Source organism: Asterias rubens, chromosome 2 (genome assembly GCF_902459465.1).
Source record: "Asterias rubens chromosome 2, eAstRub1.3, whole genome shotgun sequence".
Lineage (NCBI taxonomy): Eukaryota > Metazoa > Echinodermata > Asteroidea > Forcipulatida > Asteriidae > Asterias > Asterias rubens.
The window spans coordinates 21980737-21996543 of NC_047063.1; the positions used below are offsets into that span (position 1 = coordinate 21980737).

The 15807-nt window shown below is 37.7% G+C and overlaps 3 protein-coding genes across 8 annotated transcripts; 1 reads left to right on the forward strand and 2 right to left on the reverse strand.

Moving 5' to 3' along the window:
* Positions 1–1126: 1126 nt before the first annotated feature.
* LOC117307259 (histone-lysine N-methyltransferase SETMAR-like) lies at positions 1127–3550 on the reverse strand. 3 transcript variants are annotated; one of them, XM_033791954.1, is made up of 2 exons: positions 3356–3550; positions 1127–2221 (listed from the first exon to the last, which is right to left on the reverse strand). In XM_033791954.1, the coding sequence occupies exons 1-2, from the start codon at positions 3419–3421 to the stop codon at positions 1451–1453; spliced, it is 837 nt and encodes a 278-aa protein (XP_033647845.1). In that variant the 5' UTR covers positions 3422–3550; the 3' UTR covers positions 1127–1450. The 3 variants fall into 3 exon arrangements, with proteins under 3 accessions (XP_033647845.1, XP_033647846.1, XP_033647847.1); XM_033791955.1 differs by lacking the exon at positions 3356–3550 and adding an exon at positions 2855–2977; XM_033791956.1 differs by lacking the exon at positions 3356–3550 and adding an exon at positions 2484–2514.
* On the forward strand, positions 2181–12961 carry LOC117307257 (protein SET-like). Of its 4 annotated transcripts, none has more exons than XM_033791953.1 (7): positions 2181–2196; positions 4564–4909; positions 6434–6623; positions 7849–8009; positions 9868–9971; positions 11113–11231; positions 12158–12961. In XM_033791953.1, exons 2-7 carry the CDS (start codon positions 4595–4597, stop codon positions 12166–12168), a joined length of 900 nt encoding a protein of 299 aa, XP_033647844.1. In that variant the 5' UTR covers positions 2181–2196; positions 4564–4594; the 3' UTR covers positions 12169–12961. The 4 variants fall into 4 exon arrangements, with proteins under 4 accessions (XP_033647844.1, XP_033647843.1, XP_033647841.1 ...); XM_033791952.1 differs by lacking the exon at positions 2181–2196 and adding an exon at positions 2612–2635; XM_033791950.1 differs by lacking the exon at positions 2181–2196 and adding an exon at positions 3043–3196.
* Positions 12962–13505: 544 nt separating this feature from the next.
* On the reverse strand, positions 13506–15681 carry LOC117303126 (protein ATP6V1FNB-like). The gene has a single exon (XM_033787228.1). It carries the CDS (start codon positions 15539–15541, stop codon positions 14996–14998), a length of 546 nt encoding a protein of 181 aa, XP_033643119.1. The 5' UTR covers positions 15542–15681; the 3' UTR covers positions 13506–14995.
* Positions 15682–15807: the final 126 nt, after the last annotated feature.

Here is a 15807-nt window from a genome sequence, read left to right on the forward strand (position 1 = left end):
AAAAGTTGTTGATGTGTCCCTTTAAATGGACAGAACCCCCAACACTCTCAAGAGTGTTTCTAGAGTTTTTTCTCACGCTAAAGTCAAACACCATATTATTGTGACACAACACCCAAACTGTTAAATTCTTATTATAGTAGTACCCTACTATGCTGGGGCTGATTTCACAAAAAGCTAAGATTAAACCTAACTGCGAATCAATCTTAATTTCAAAGCAAAGTGTGATGTCACAATATAAATCGCTAAGGCGATACTGACGACTCATCTTGAGGTGAATCTTGGTGATTTGTGAAATCGACAAACCATGATAATCAGTTTCCTGGTGCAGTTCCTCAGTCCAAAAAAATCAAACAAAACACAATGTTGGAGTTGGGGATTCCAAGGGTTAAACGATTGATTTATTTGACTAAAGTTACTCAACATTTTTTATTTTTTTTGCTGAAGCCATGATCTAGAAGAGGTCAAAGAAATAATGCACTGGGTTGCTCATGGAGAAACAAACAGTATAAAGATATTATCATTTAAAACATAAGTACTTGAAACTTTTCAATGAAAACTTTATTTTATAATAGGCCTGTATAAAGGTTACAAGGTTATAATGTTGAGGTATGTGGTTCAATCACCGTAATTGTTGTGCATGGGTGAACTTGTTTATTGGTCAAAACCTAAAAGTGTAATTTTCTTATGAAATTTATTTGGGTTGTAATTGAAGATTGTACTTGGTACTACAGCACTGTTTCGTCCGATTGTAATTTTTCAATAAAATGATTGAAAATAATTTGCAGAGACTGCAGGCAGGCGCTGTTTTTTCCTCTTCAGTTGAGAATTGTTAATTTCCTGTCTTGTGGGGAGAGAAAATATATATTTATTGCAGCCTTTGTGAAGAACCAATTGCGTAACCAAACATTTTGACTTGGGGGAGGCCGGGGGAAATCAAAGATGTGGGGAAGGTTTTTCAACACCACTGTAAAGTACGCCTAGTATGTAGTCTTGTTTTAAATTAGCATGATTGATTTAAGGAAGTCCCCCCCCCCCCCCCACACACCAGGGCCCAATTTCATAGTGCTGCTTAACAGCAAATTTATTTTGCTTACTGTGCGATTTCCATTTCATAGCACTGCTAACTGTAAGCACAGAAAAGGCATGCTAACCTTCCGGTGCTTACCGCACAAAAACAAATGACGTCATAATGCAAATCAATGGTAAACGCACAATATGACTGCCCATTTTTTCTGCTAACATGTGAATTACGCTTGCACGGTAAGCACGAAAATTTGCTTACCATTAAGCAGCGCTATGAAATTGGGCCTGGCTCATTGGATTTTAAAACAATGCAAATGACACTCTCCACCAACCCCCATCCCTCCCCCACCCCGGTGAAAGCTTTTATAGAGTTCCTTGCTCTTTGGTAAGAGGCACTCTAATGTAGGCCCCCTTGCAAATACTTGTCCTACTTTGACTCCGTCTCGTACAAACTCTCATTAAACGGCAAGAACCCAAGACATTTATCGCTCCCACAGAGACACGGTTTCATCTTCCCATCATCAGAAGTCCTCCCATCGAGGAGACTCGTCGGTTGCTGGTCGCCCCAATAACTATACGTCAATTCCTCGTCAACCTCAATCGGCCTCCTCGTAAAAAGAGCAACCTTTGGTATATCGTTATCGACGCGTACCACAATTTGATAAAGATTCGGCTCGCAAGAGTGATTGATAAACCGTCCGATATTCCCGGTCGCTGACGGATCGATATGAGTCCTTATGACCTTCCCGTCGGCGAGACATTCCCGGACGATCATAATGAAGTTCATATCATCTGCAGTCATCGCCAGAGTTCGTCTCTTTGCTTCCTTTAACGTTAAAATCTCCCCGGCGTACTCGCAAATGAAACAATCCTTTTGTATCGTCTCTGAAACTCTTACTCCGTAACCTTTCCCAGCGTTGGATTGAAACACCTCAAGCTTGTGTTTGACGCCGTTCTGCACAACCCTGTTGACGCATTCTTGTCCGCAACGGCAGCTGCTGTTGCATTCGAAGATCGGCTGTGACTGGCTGATGCCAGGGCCTTTAAGAAATTGCCCTTTGGTGTTGTAGTTTGCCCCGAATCGCTGTATGCATGGACAGTCTGGTGGACATGATGCCTGGAGGCACACGCAACCATCAAAGATGATTTCATTTGGATGGGATTCTAGTGCAGGTCCAGGCATATTAATGGATGAGTACTGGAAAGAAAAAAAATCTCAATTAAATTCTCTTTCATTTGGTATTTTTTGGTTGTCATATATTCCTCTCAAATCCGTCCTTTTCGTGAAATAATATTGCAGCTCCCAATGTTTGTCCCGTTTTCTCACAGTGTCTGTGCCGTACGTACGGAACACCCCTATGTTGTATGTTCCAACATCCCTATATGCCTAATACTCTATAATCCTAACCATAACCCTAAACCTAGTGTATCAGTCGGATGTCACAATAAAGAGCAGTTACCTTTTTTTAACCCTTACACCGTGGTGTTTTTTAGCGCTGTAATACTCAGTATTTTTTTCTGAGTTCTATGACAAAAATCCAAAGGAAAATCACTTTGGTAGGATTCGAACCTACTAGAGCAGGTCTCCACTATATCGGCCTACTAGACCACGGTAGGGGCATGCACTTTGAATCCTGTGTTAGCACTTAACTAGCAGCGGGTGCCACAATGATTTTGTAATAATATCACCATAAAATTCGCGATACAATATGTTTTCCTGTCAGTTTGTTAAATGATCTTAAACAAAACACCTGTTCATGTTAAAATTAATTTTCAATTTTTTTTTTATAAAAAGGGAAGTTTGTACTGGTAAAAGAAACAATGAAATCACCTAATATTATTAGTAATAAGGAGGGATATGGCCTTTTGTTGCATGATTTTGAACTTTTGAAAACTTCGACCTTTTGAATCTGAGGAGGCGGGGTACATTAACTTTCAATAAATTTTTACTGATCCTCAAATTCACCAAAAAATAAGACCACTAAGCATATATAGCGCCCTCTCGTGGGCAAATGGATTGTGACTGAATCGGCGCTGCCGTCAAAATAATCTTCACTGACTCAGTGTCAAAATGTTTTAATCCGTATACATACGGGAGATTGTACGATTCTGGTTGAATCTCTTCATGGAGAAAAAAAGAGTGAATGAGGAATTCGGTACAAACATCATAAGTGTAAGATCATGCAAATGGCTGAGTATTTAGACCAGCTGGATGAAAGACTTGGAGGCGAATTCGAGGGATAGGAATTTTAGGATTTGATGAGGAAACTGACACACGTCACACGAGACAAAATTATTTTAATGTTTTAATATTCAAAACTTAATGAGTTACCTTGAATTGCAATCCTTCCGGCAGAACGATCTTATCATTATCTGTTGACAATAATTGACCATCCATGTTATTTATGTTTTCAATATATGTGGAAGAAATTTCCAGATATTAAGTTTATATCAAATAACCGGACGGAGTGCCTTTTTAGAAATCAGTGGTCCTACTAAAAACACATTTTGTTCAGGTACCGTCGGTCTTTTTAATGTGATAGTCGTCATGGTCGTTCGGGTGCCATACTTGTTGGTTCTATAAAAAAAAAAAAAAAAAAAAAAAAAAAAAAAAAGGGGTAATTGTGATTGTAATTTATAAATGCGACATAATTAAAACAAAAATCCATTGTTAGTGAACTATTGCCTTATTTAAAACGCTTATATATAAGTGATATAATAATTATTTTCAAAATATCTTGAATGAAAGTCAATCAATTATAATTCATATATAACATTAAAGCCATTGGACCCTTTCGGTAAACAGTAGGCCTATTGTCCAAGGTGTATCACAACTTCTATATCAAATAACACACCTGTGAAAATTTGGGCTTTATCGGTCATCGGAGTCGGGAGAAAATAACTGGAAAACCGTGTCGCCGTGTCATGACATGTGTTTAAAATAAATCCGTAATTCTCGTTAACGAGAATTGATATTGTTTTACCTATTTCTCAAAAAGTAAAGCATTTCATGGACTAATATTTCAAGAGAAGTATTTCACCACTACCTTCTGTAAACCCTGTAAGTTATTTGTAAATATGTGAACTTTTTTTTTTTTCTGTACCGAAAGGGTCCAATGGCTTTAAGCCATTGGACCCTTTATCCGAGAATTACGGATTTATTTTAAACACATGTCATGACACGGCGAAACGCGCGGATACAAGGGTGGGTTTTCCCGTTATTTTCTCCCGACTCCGATGACCGATTAAGCCCAAATTTTCACAGGTTTGTTATTTGATATAGAAGTTGTGATACACGAAGTGTGGGCCTTGGACAATACTGTTTACCGAAAGGGTCCAATGGCTTTAACAAGAAACAAGGTAATTTGTTTAAATAATAATTTTAAATTTAATAATTAATATCAGTTGGCACTTTTTCTTTTTGACTTAGTTTTTGTGATGCCTACAACTTTAGCTACTTTAGTATTACCTATTTGGACGGGAAAGCGGAATATTTTGTAACAAAACTAAGTTTTTATTTATCAAATTTTATTTTCGTAGATTAGCAACAAAGACAATCACTAACAGGAAAATGGACGGTCCATCACCTTCCAAACAGGCTAAAATCATAGACTCGGAACAGAGTCCATCAGAAACACCGACGACATCAAAGCCCGAGGAACCCATCCCTTCAATTTCTGGAGGAGACAAAGACTCCATCGAGCAGGACGATACGCTGGAGATTCTTGAACAGATCGACAATTGTCAGGGGGAAATTGAGAACTTGAACGAATCTGCAAGCGAAGAAATCATACGCATCGAAGAAAGGTACAACAGACTACGGAAACCGTTCACCGATAAACGCAACGAGTTCATTCAGAAAATACCAAACTTCTGGATCTGCACTGTATCCTTGAAATATTCAGCTACTAAATACCCAGTTTGGAAAATAATTTGCCGGAGAGCAATGGGAGGTAAATAGGAATATTATTTAGGGAGCATCTTAAAAGTCTGGCACATTCTAGATTCAAAAACATTCCTGTGGTAGCACCATGGAAAAGGACTTGCCTAGGGGTTTTACCCAAATCTAACGTGATGCTCTCGAACACGTGTAACCCTCTGTTCCATAAAACAAAATTAGTGCAGGCCTTACCTACCAAATCTTTTTAGTGTAATAATCCCACCCTGTTAAAGCCATTATACACTTTCGGAACAGAAACAAAATTAAAAGTTCACAGATTTACAAATAACTTACAGGGTTTACAGAAGGTAATGGTGAAAGACTTCCCTTGAAATATTATTCCATGAAATGCTTTACTTTTTGAGAAAACGTTAAAACAATATCAATTCTCGATATCGAGAATTACGGATTTATTTTAAACACATGTCATGACATGGCGAAACGTGCGGAAACAAGGGTGGGTTTTCCCGTTATTTTTTCCCGACTCCGATGACCGATTGAGCATAAATTTTCACAGGTTTGTTAATTTATAAAATATAATATAAGTTGTGCTACACGAAGTGTGGGCTTTGGATAATATTGTTTACCGAAAGTGTCCAATGGCTTGAACCCGGGTCCTCATGCAACAAATAAATATAAGATAAGTTTTGCGTCGGGTTCAAACTGAAGAATTGGTGGCCTGTTTGATTTGAAATACTATGCAGCCATCTTGAAAAAAAATTTAAAAATACAAAATAAAAAGGCCCTCATCCTTGTGTTTTTGGACAACTCCGGACGATCAACTGGTATTTTTTTTTTTGCTTACAGCTCACAACCTAGAGAGGTTTGTGGTGAAAAGAGCTGATGGTGTTAAAACTCAATCAAAGTGTTTCGTTATACCTGAAAATTAAAATACCTTTTCAAAATCCCTTTGGAATGTCGTGGCCGAGCAGTTAAGAGCACCGAATTCAAACTCTGGTGTTTCTGATCAGCAGAGTGTGGGTACGAATCCCAGCCGTGACACTTGTGTCCTTAAGCAAGACACATCACCATTGCTTCGTCCTTCGGATGGGACGTTAAGCCATTGGTCCCATGTGTTATGTAACGCATGAAAAAGAACCCAGTGCACTTATTGAAAAGAGAAAGGGTTCGCCCGGGGTTCCTGGTCCAATCGACAGCAAATTGCCCCACAGAACCTTGTAAAATATTGCATGGTGCTATCAGAATTAGGTCTCATAATTCAATCGAGTCCCACATCTTGCAGGAAATATTGTATGTTACAGCGCCAGGAGCGTCACTGAGTGACGGGCATGTGCGCTATATAGAAGCCACAATTATTATTATTATTATTATTATTAAAATTTGAATGCATTTTCACCGATTCATCAAAGAAATTCAAAGCCTGCTGCATTTTTACTGTAAGAATAATTGGACCTCGTAACAAAATTCTAAGGGACTTTTCCTTAACCCTTGATTTTTTTTTTGCATCAGTTTGTTAACCATCCTCAGATTGCTCCACGATTAAACGAAGAAGATGAAGAATGCCTTCATTATCTGAGACGGCTCGACATCGATCACTACGAGGACCTCAAGACGGGCTTCCGAATCACATTCCACTTTGCCGAAAATCCCTTTCTTGAAAATAAAACCATCTGCAAGGAATTCAGTTTCTCTGAAGACGGTAAGAATGGGAAAGCCGTTTTCCTCTTTATTCTACACAGAGTGTCCTAAGCGTGGTTCATACCTCCTGCGAATGTGAATGCAGAGTGAATGTAGACGTCACAAATTTGTAATGAATGATTCTTGCGAAACATTCGCTGCGAAAACGGAGTTGTGGCGTCAAATTCGCTTTGCATTCGCATTCACAGTAAGTACAAATGTATGAACCGGGCTTTAATGGGAAGGTATACATCTGGTAATCACTCTTAAAATGGATGTCAATAAAAAAGGTTTGGTTAGAAGCCTTGAGCAGCTTTCGATAGTATAAAGCATTTTGAGAAATATTTCACTTTAAAGTAATGTGGATGTAAAAAGATGTGATGCTTATGTTGGGATACATCAAGTGAGGATACTGGTCTGCGATAATGACTATAGTAAACCCTGCCTTAAAGGCAGTCGACACTATTGGTAATTACTCAAAATTATTATTTAGCATAAAACCTCACTTGGTAACAAGTAATGGGGAGAGGTTGATAGTATAAAACATTATGAGAAACGGCTCACTCTGAAGAGACGTAGTTTTTGAGAAAGAAGTAATTTTCCACGAATTTGATTTCGAGACCTCAGATTTAGAATTTGAGGTCACGAAATCAAGCATCTGAAAGCACAGAACTTCGTGTGACAAGGGTATTTTTTTCTGTCGTTATTATCTCGCAACTTTGACGACCGATTGAGCTCAAATTTTCACCGTTTTGTTATTTTATGCATACGTTGAGATACACCAAGTGAGCAGACTGGTCTTTGACCATTACCAATAGTGTCCACTGTCTTTAAAAGGGAAGGTATACATGTTGTAATCTCTCTAAAACTGATGGCAATAAAAACTTACTTGGTGTGAAGTACACCAGCTTTAAAAAGTATAAAGCCTTTTGAGAAACATTTCACCTTGAAGTAATGCGGTTTAAAAGTTTTCACGCCCCAAAATTTGAATCTGAGAAGTGTCACTCCAGTAATTCTTCTCAGACTGTGTATTCCTATTAAGGAATTTTCTTCCTGCATGGACTGAACCACTCCTGATTTTCGAATATATTTTAAAAACCACCTTTTGCAATGAAATTTTCACAGTTCACTTTTATTGTATACATCTACATTCATACAGGGTTTAAACAATCAAACGGCTGCAGAAACCAAAAGTAAACTTTGCCTTTATGTCAAATTGTCAAAATACTCTTTTTTAACTTGTACAGGAGAACCCACCAGTAAGTGTGACATCATACGATGGAAACCTGGCATGGACCTCACCAAGAAAGTGCCAAGAAAGAAGAAATCCAAGTTGGAAGTTAAATGCTTCAGTTTCTTTACGTGGTTCAGTGATCATCTCGACGCAGGGAATGATGAGATTGCAGATGTAAGGATCAAAAATCTCCTTTGTAACTTTTGTGCAAAAATATCTCCAAACTTAAGAGACTGAACACGTTTGGTAGGTGTCCGCCAAGACAGTATTTTCACTTGGTGGATCCCAACATTATATGCATAAAATAACAACCTGTGAAAATTTTGACTCAATTGGTCATTGAGGTTGCAAGAAAATTTTGAAAGAAAAAAAAACGCCCTTGTTGTTCAAAACAGTGTGCTTTCAGATAGGACTAAAAGGCTTCTGGCCAGAAGTGTTTTAATATTTTACTGAGAAATTACCTCTTTCTCAAAAACTAGGTTACTTCAGAGGGAGCCGTTTTCACAATGTTTTATACAATCAACAGCTCTCTGTTGCTCGTTACCAAGTAAGGTTTTATGCTAATATATATTTTGAGTAACTACCAAACGTGTACAGTGCCTTTAAGAATAGATAGATTGTAATGAACTGAATTTATTTGTTGTACACATTATAATGAATTTGTTTTGATGTTCAGTGTCCACTGTAAACAAATAAAACTTGACAAAAACCTCAAAACAAATATCCTCACTACATGACTGTTGCCTTCGACCAAAGCCCAATTTCATAGAGCTGCTTAAGCAAAAATATTGCTTAACAAATTTTTGCTTCAAGCCAAAATTAGCAATTATACCAGTCACAAATGGTATTCAAGCCATGGTATTTTGTTTGGTAACCTAAATGTGGTAAGCACAATTGTTTTGATCTTTTGTGCTGAACTTTTTTTGTTATGCCCTTAGCTCTATGAAGTTGGGCTCAGGCCTCAATGTCATAGAGCTGCTTAAGCGCAAAAAGTAGCTAAGCACAACACAATTATGCTTACCAGAACAATACCAAACATGTGGAGCAATCCCTTACAATACCACAGTGTCTCATTCTAGATTGTTTTGTTGTTGTAGGTTATCCGTGATGACCTGTGGAGCAAACCCTTACAATACCACAGTATCTCACACCAGATTGCTTTGTTGTTGTAGGTTATCTCGGATGACCTGTGGAGCAATCCCTTACAATACCACAGTGTCTCATTCTAGATTGTTTTGTTGTTGTAAGTTTATCCGTGATGACCTGTGGAGCAAACCCTTACAATACCACAGTATCTCACACCAGATTGCTTTGTTGTTGTAGGTTATCCGTGATGACCTGTGGAGCAATCCCTTACAATATCACAGTGTCTCATTCTAGATTGCTTTGTTGTTGTAGGTTATCCGTAATGACCTGTGGAGCAATCCCTTACAATACCACAGTATCTCATTCTAGATTGCTTTGTTGTTGTAGGTTATCCGTGATGACCTGTGGAGCAATCCCTTACAATACCACAGTGTCTCATTCTAGATTGCTTTGTTGTTGTAGGTTATCCATAATGACCTGTGGAGCAATCCCTTACAATACCACAGTATCTCATTATAATATTTGAGTTTATATAGCGCTTTTTCACTCCCGAATGGGTGTCTCAAAGCGCTTCAAATTATTACCCCTGGTCACTGGGCCTTAATTCACTCCTTAAACCATCTCAGCTCCCTGGGGAGTATACAGCCTCGTGCAACAAATGCGCTACTCGGCTAAATCAATCACAAGAACCATCTCTGCCCTCACAGGTCCCCATTTACCCCTCGGTCGAGAGAAGCAATAATGGTTAAGTGTCTTGCTCAGGGACACAAGTGTCACGACCGGGATTCGAACCCACACACTGCTGAACAGAATCAGCAGAGCTTGAATTCGGTGCTCTTAATTGCTCGGCCACGACACCCCACACTCTAGATTGATCCGTGATGACCTGTGGAGCAATCCCTTACAATACCACAGTATCTCATTCTAGATTGCTTTGTTGTTGTAGGTTATCCGTGATGACCTGTGGAGCAATCCCTTACAATACTACCTCATCCCAGACTTTGACGATTCCATGGAGAAGTCTCTGTTCACAGACTCCTATCTGGACAGGTAAGTTTTCAAAGACAAACTTTGATTTGAATTTCATGATGTCAACACATGAAGAAATACAGCCTTTTTGCCTTTTATGACAAACAATGGAAGCGTGCACACTTTAAAGCGCTCTGCGTGACACTTGGCCAATGATAGCTCTTTACGCATGCCTCCAGGAAGTATTAGGTCTGTAAAGTCATTTACCCCCCCTTCGCCTCCCACCCCGACCACCATCATCACCAAATTGACAATAAAATGATGAACATGCCAAATCTGCAGATCCGAGTTTAGCATTTAAAGCTGTCTGGGAAAATTTAGACGGTATTTTCAGGCATGATGTTCTTCCTACTTAAAGAAACATTACAGAATTGGTTTTTGCTAACAACACAGTTGCTGGCAGTGTAAGCACTTTATGTAATCCACCATATACATAAACTGACAAACCTGTTGAAATTTGAGATCGATCGGTCATCTGGGTCACGAGAGAATAGTGAAAAACCGATTACAAATTTTGCATTGCATTGATGCCAAAGTAAAAATTAAGAAAATCGCTCACTGAGCGATAAACTCCAAACGCGAAGTTAAATTATTTATTTCTCATCAAATATGACATTTCAGACAGAAATATTTCAAGGGATGTTTTCAACTATCATCATCATTAGACTGTGTAAGTTTTATGTAAATCTTTGATTTTCACGATTTTGTTTTTTACCAATTCTGTAACGTTCCTTTAAGTCTGATTTGCCAATTTGTTTGCTCTTGGAAAAATCTGGAAAAAATTTGTGTTTGAATAGCCTTAAATGTCTATCAAAGCATACACCATGTAGGTCAGCTTTTGTGCTTGATAAAATTTTTCAATGTTTTTTCCAAGGACCAAGTATTGTGCCTGTATTTTCCACATCTCAAGTTAAACTTTCTTTACATGAGATAAATTCTCTATTTTTTCTGGATAACAATAAACCTGTATCGTGCAAGTCTCTCTTGTATTCATTTTTTTAGGGACCACTGTGGACCCAGGTACATTGCTTTATGCAGTAAGGAAATAAACTTAAGTGCACTTTAATAGGTCCCAATGTTTGAATACATTTGAGACTTGCAGAGTCTATTACTTGAATTCGGAGAGTGAGTGGTAAAAGATGTTTATGTTTTGTTGCTATAGCGATGAGGATAATGAGGTCAGCGATGAAGCGACCTCGCCCAGAGTCAGTCAAACTACAGGAGACAACATCAATGATTCTAGCAAGAGGAAAGTGGGAGTAACTCCAACTAGCAACAAAGGTAAATTGTTTGGATTGTTCGTTTGTGGTTATTTTTTTCTTCTTCCGTTGTTTTTCATCTGTAGCGTACATGTCAGTTTAAGATTTGTTTGCTTAGGTAGGTAGGGTTAGAGATGTCTGCCTCCTGAAAAGATCAAAACATTACCGATGACAACAGGGTTTAGGCCTAGATGTAATAAGTAACTATATTAGGCGGGATAGATGTACGCCCAAATCACAGTGACCAGTTTTGTTTCTTTAATATCTTGTTTTTCCATTCTGTGCATATTTTAAAACTCGTCATGCGCTTTTGAAAAAAATTCAACCTCAAATCACCAACGACTTGTTAAGCTTTCTAGCAGATGCTTTTACAGGGGGTCAGGTTGGTGTAGTGGTATCTTTCCTTGCCTTCCACCTCTATGACCCCGGTTTTGAATCTCACTGGGGTCACTATGTGGATTGGGTTTTCAGTCCCTACCTGACTGTGTGGGTTTCCCCCTGGCATGCCTGGAATAATTTCTCTTGGGTTTTCCTCCCACATCTAAAACTAAAACCTTGTATTCTCTCCATGGGGTTTTTGGTTAGTATAAACGAGTCCTTGGCTTCCCACCCAATACAAATTAATAAATGAAATGAAAAGAAATGATACATTTTGGTACAACGTTTTTAAAATATTATGATATGAAACGGTGGTATCGGATTTATTACAGAACAAGGTAGTTTTCACATCAAATCAATAGTTTATCAAAATTATAAAAATTTTCCAAGATATTTATAATTTTACATTCTTATGAAATTAGAACATCAAGTCACACAGTCACTGCTTATCAATAATCAACGAATATACATGATTTACAAGTTAAGGAAGAGTTTTGCTTTCTCGTTGAATGATCAATTATTCAATGTAATATTTAATACAAAATGTTATCATTGTATTATATCTTTCAGAAACAAGTTGAGATAAAGGGACTTCATATCAACTTCAAAACAAACTACATGTCGCCAGAATGTCTCTGACAGCTTTGGAATCTCTTCACACCTGTGACTTAAATTTTATTTAAAATTGTATTCTATGGGGTAAAAAGACTGCATGTTAAAATGTAAGAGACCGACTTTCACAAACAATTAAAAACAAAGAGTTACAAAACATCACTTACAGTCTTTTAAAGACCAAATGGTGGAGATTTTACTGTTTTCAAATTGTTTGGAATCCCAACAAAGTCAAGTGAATGTTCTCTTTGCTGGACTGTGGCTTGGGTGCAACAGAGTTTAACAAAAACAGCTAAGCGATTTTGATGGTATTGAAAACAGTTTAAGTTAAGATATCAGAATCAATTCGGTTTTTTAGGTATACTACTTTGTTTTAAGAGTTAAAAGAAAATTTACAGTGCCCAGCACACTAAACTATTTGCAGGTTTTTTTTTCTTCAATTTTCTATGACGCCAAAAAATAAAAAAATAAATGAGAAAATCGGCTCATCGGATGACAACTTTCAAACAAATTTTTTTTTTTAGTGACAAAAACTACATTCTGTGGTAAAAGTTAATATTCTACATCATTTTGTTATAACAAGCTGTAAAAAAATACAGGGTTTAATCATTGTTTATCTTGATTGACATTATTCTTTATTAAAAAATAAAAGAATTAGAGACCAATCCAGTAAGCCCAGTAGACCAAAGAAACTGCTTAAAGGCAGTGGACACTATTGGAAATTGTCAAAGACTAGCCTTCACAGTTGGTGTATCTCAACATGTGCATAATTTAACAAACCTGTGAAAATTTGAGCTCAATCGGTCATCGAACTTATTAATGAAAGAAAAAAACATCCTTAACACGAGAAGTTGTGTGCGTATAGATGGTTGATTTCGAGACCTCAAGTTCTATATCTGAGGTCCCGAAATCAAATTCGTTGAGAATTACTTCTTTCTCGAAAACTACGGCACTTCATAGGCAGTTGTTTCTCACAATGTTTTATACCAACCACCTCTCTCCATTACTCATCACCAAGAAAGGTTTTATGCTAATAGTTATTTTGAGTAATTACCAATAGTGTCCACTGCCTTTAAATAACGACAGCCTTCGCCTCTCAGATGACATAAGCTGCCAACAAATAATGCAAATATAGAAAGAATGAAAGACAAACACCCTTGTTGCATTACTTTGTGTGCTTTCAGATGCATAATAAAAGGCTGAATCCTATTATTATTTGAGCGCGAAATTACCTCTTTCTCAAAAACTACATTGTACGTTACTTCAGAGGGAGCCATTTCTTACAATATTTTTATACTATCAAAAGCTCTCCATTGCTCATTACCAAATAAGTTTTATGCTAAACAATTATACTGAGTAATTACCCAATAGTGTACAGTGCCATTAAAATATACAGTTCATGAATGTCAAAGAAATAATATAATTTTAACATGTTTGTAAAACATTTGGGCCTGTAAGCACAAAAAACTTCCTGAGCACAGAAAAATATTGCTACAGATTTTGCACAGGTATTTGCTGTCACAAGAAAATTATGGTCTTTACATTTTAAAAATGGATTGGTCTAAAGTTCTTTGGAAAATTACATCAGGTTTGATTGTTCTTAGCAAAGATCCATTGAGAATGAAAATAAATGATTATTTTTTAGAATTCTATAAAAAGTGACGGTATTACAGTTATTGTTCTTCAAAAAGTTCAAATGGCTATTTTTAACTGTTGAATTTTTTCTTCTTTTCTAATCCAGCGAGTTTGATGGTTGTTCATAACCTTTTTTTTCTGTTTGTTTTGTCTTGACATGCATCCACCAATCTCCACGGGGTCTAGTTTCATACCGCTGCTTTTGCAGAAAATATTGCTTGACAATTTTATGATGTAGCAGGATACCAGTCAAACATGGTACATGGTATTTTGGCTGGTAACCCTGTTCTGGTAAGAATAATTTTTTTGTACTTTTCAGCTCTGCTTAGTGAGGCACATGTAAATTGGTCTAAGAAATTAGGTTCGTTTTGTGACCAATGCTAATTTTGAACTTGTTTTTTGTTGCACCATCCATAAAAAACAACAATTTAATTTGTTAGCAACTCGAATTTGTAAACTAAGCTATTTCAAAAGGAACTATTTCACATTCATATTTCTCAAAATAAGCTGGATATCAAATTACCTGTGAGGCATTGAAATTTAAACAAAATATTTAAAAAAAGTAAAGTGACTGAAATAAAACTAGCTTTTTTAAAATTTAAGTGTAAAGAAACTGTTCTCTGGTCTTATTTTATTACATCAACATAATTTCTGATATCTTAAATTATTTACTTTAAAAGACCAGAATAATGTTTATCGGAAATACTGCCTGGTTGACTTTGCTGAAACGGCACAAAGGCACTGTGGGAAGGGAAAAGGTGCAACAGTGCTCCCTTTTCCTTTCCACAATGCCTTTTGGCCATTGTGCGAAATCATCCAGGTGGTATTCGTGATACGGTCTTTAGCCTGGTGCATACTTCCTGCGAACCTGGTACAAATTTTGACGTCTCATGGCTGTTTTCGCAGCAAATTTTAGGCAGGAGTTGAACAAAAATCAACTGGGGCGAATTATTCCTTGCTTTTTTGTGACATCAAAATTTGTGACATCAAAACATCGCATTCACAGCTACAATTTTGACAAAATAATAAATTAACAGGGAGATTATTCCCTTGAACATGATTTAATTAAATCTATTAGTGTTTAACGCTTTGGTTGAGGGATCACACTGCTCCATCAGAATTTCAATGTTCAAAAGGCACAAAGTTCTGTATTTCGACGACTTAAAAAATGCCATTGGTCCGGTAGAAAGAGTCTTTGACAATGCGAGATCGGCCGAATGCTGGTGCTCGGAACTCCTTGACGACGTCATCTAATCTCCAACCATACTCCCAGGAACTGGTTATCGGGAAGTCGTATTTCGTCTCCGGCTTCTTGAGCTTTCTGATTTGTAGGTAGGCGTATCGGCCGGTTCCCTCCTTGCTGAAACCTTTATACAGTTGAGTTTTAACTTGAGGAGTGACTGATCTCATCTCAACTAGGAGAGCGTCCGCGTCCATATTTGCCAAGTCCGCCTTCTTCGCTTCTTTCTTGGCAGCAAGTTCTCCCAGACTCTGTGATGCATCTGGTTGCTTCTGGTTCTTCTTGGTCGGGAAATGGTGAACTTTGGGCACCATGTCTGGGCGGTTTTTACGGGCAACCCCTTGCCGAGACTCCCTGGCGAATTCCTTGCTGTATTTTTCGTGCCATGCCAGGCGGGTGTAGGCCTCCTTATGGATAGACTCAGTCCAGAAGTTCTGGCGTTGAACGTCGAACAATTCCCTGCTCATGATTGTTGTTTATGATCAGGATTCTTTACCAGCAACTTGTGTGTTTTTTATGCTCAAAAAACAAGTTTCTGCCTCATTTGTCACACACCTTTAGTCAACACTTACTGCCAGTCTGGAGTGTGTGTGAAAAGTCTACGCGGTCTCTGTTACCATGGCCGCGTATAAAACAATGCACATGTGTGTAGTGTGTGTGTCGAGCCTTACCGCAAGAGGGCGGTTGTCAAACTATCGCTCTCTTGCAGAATGACGTCAAAGATGTCAACAGA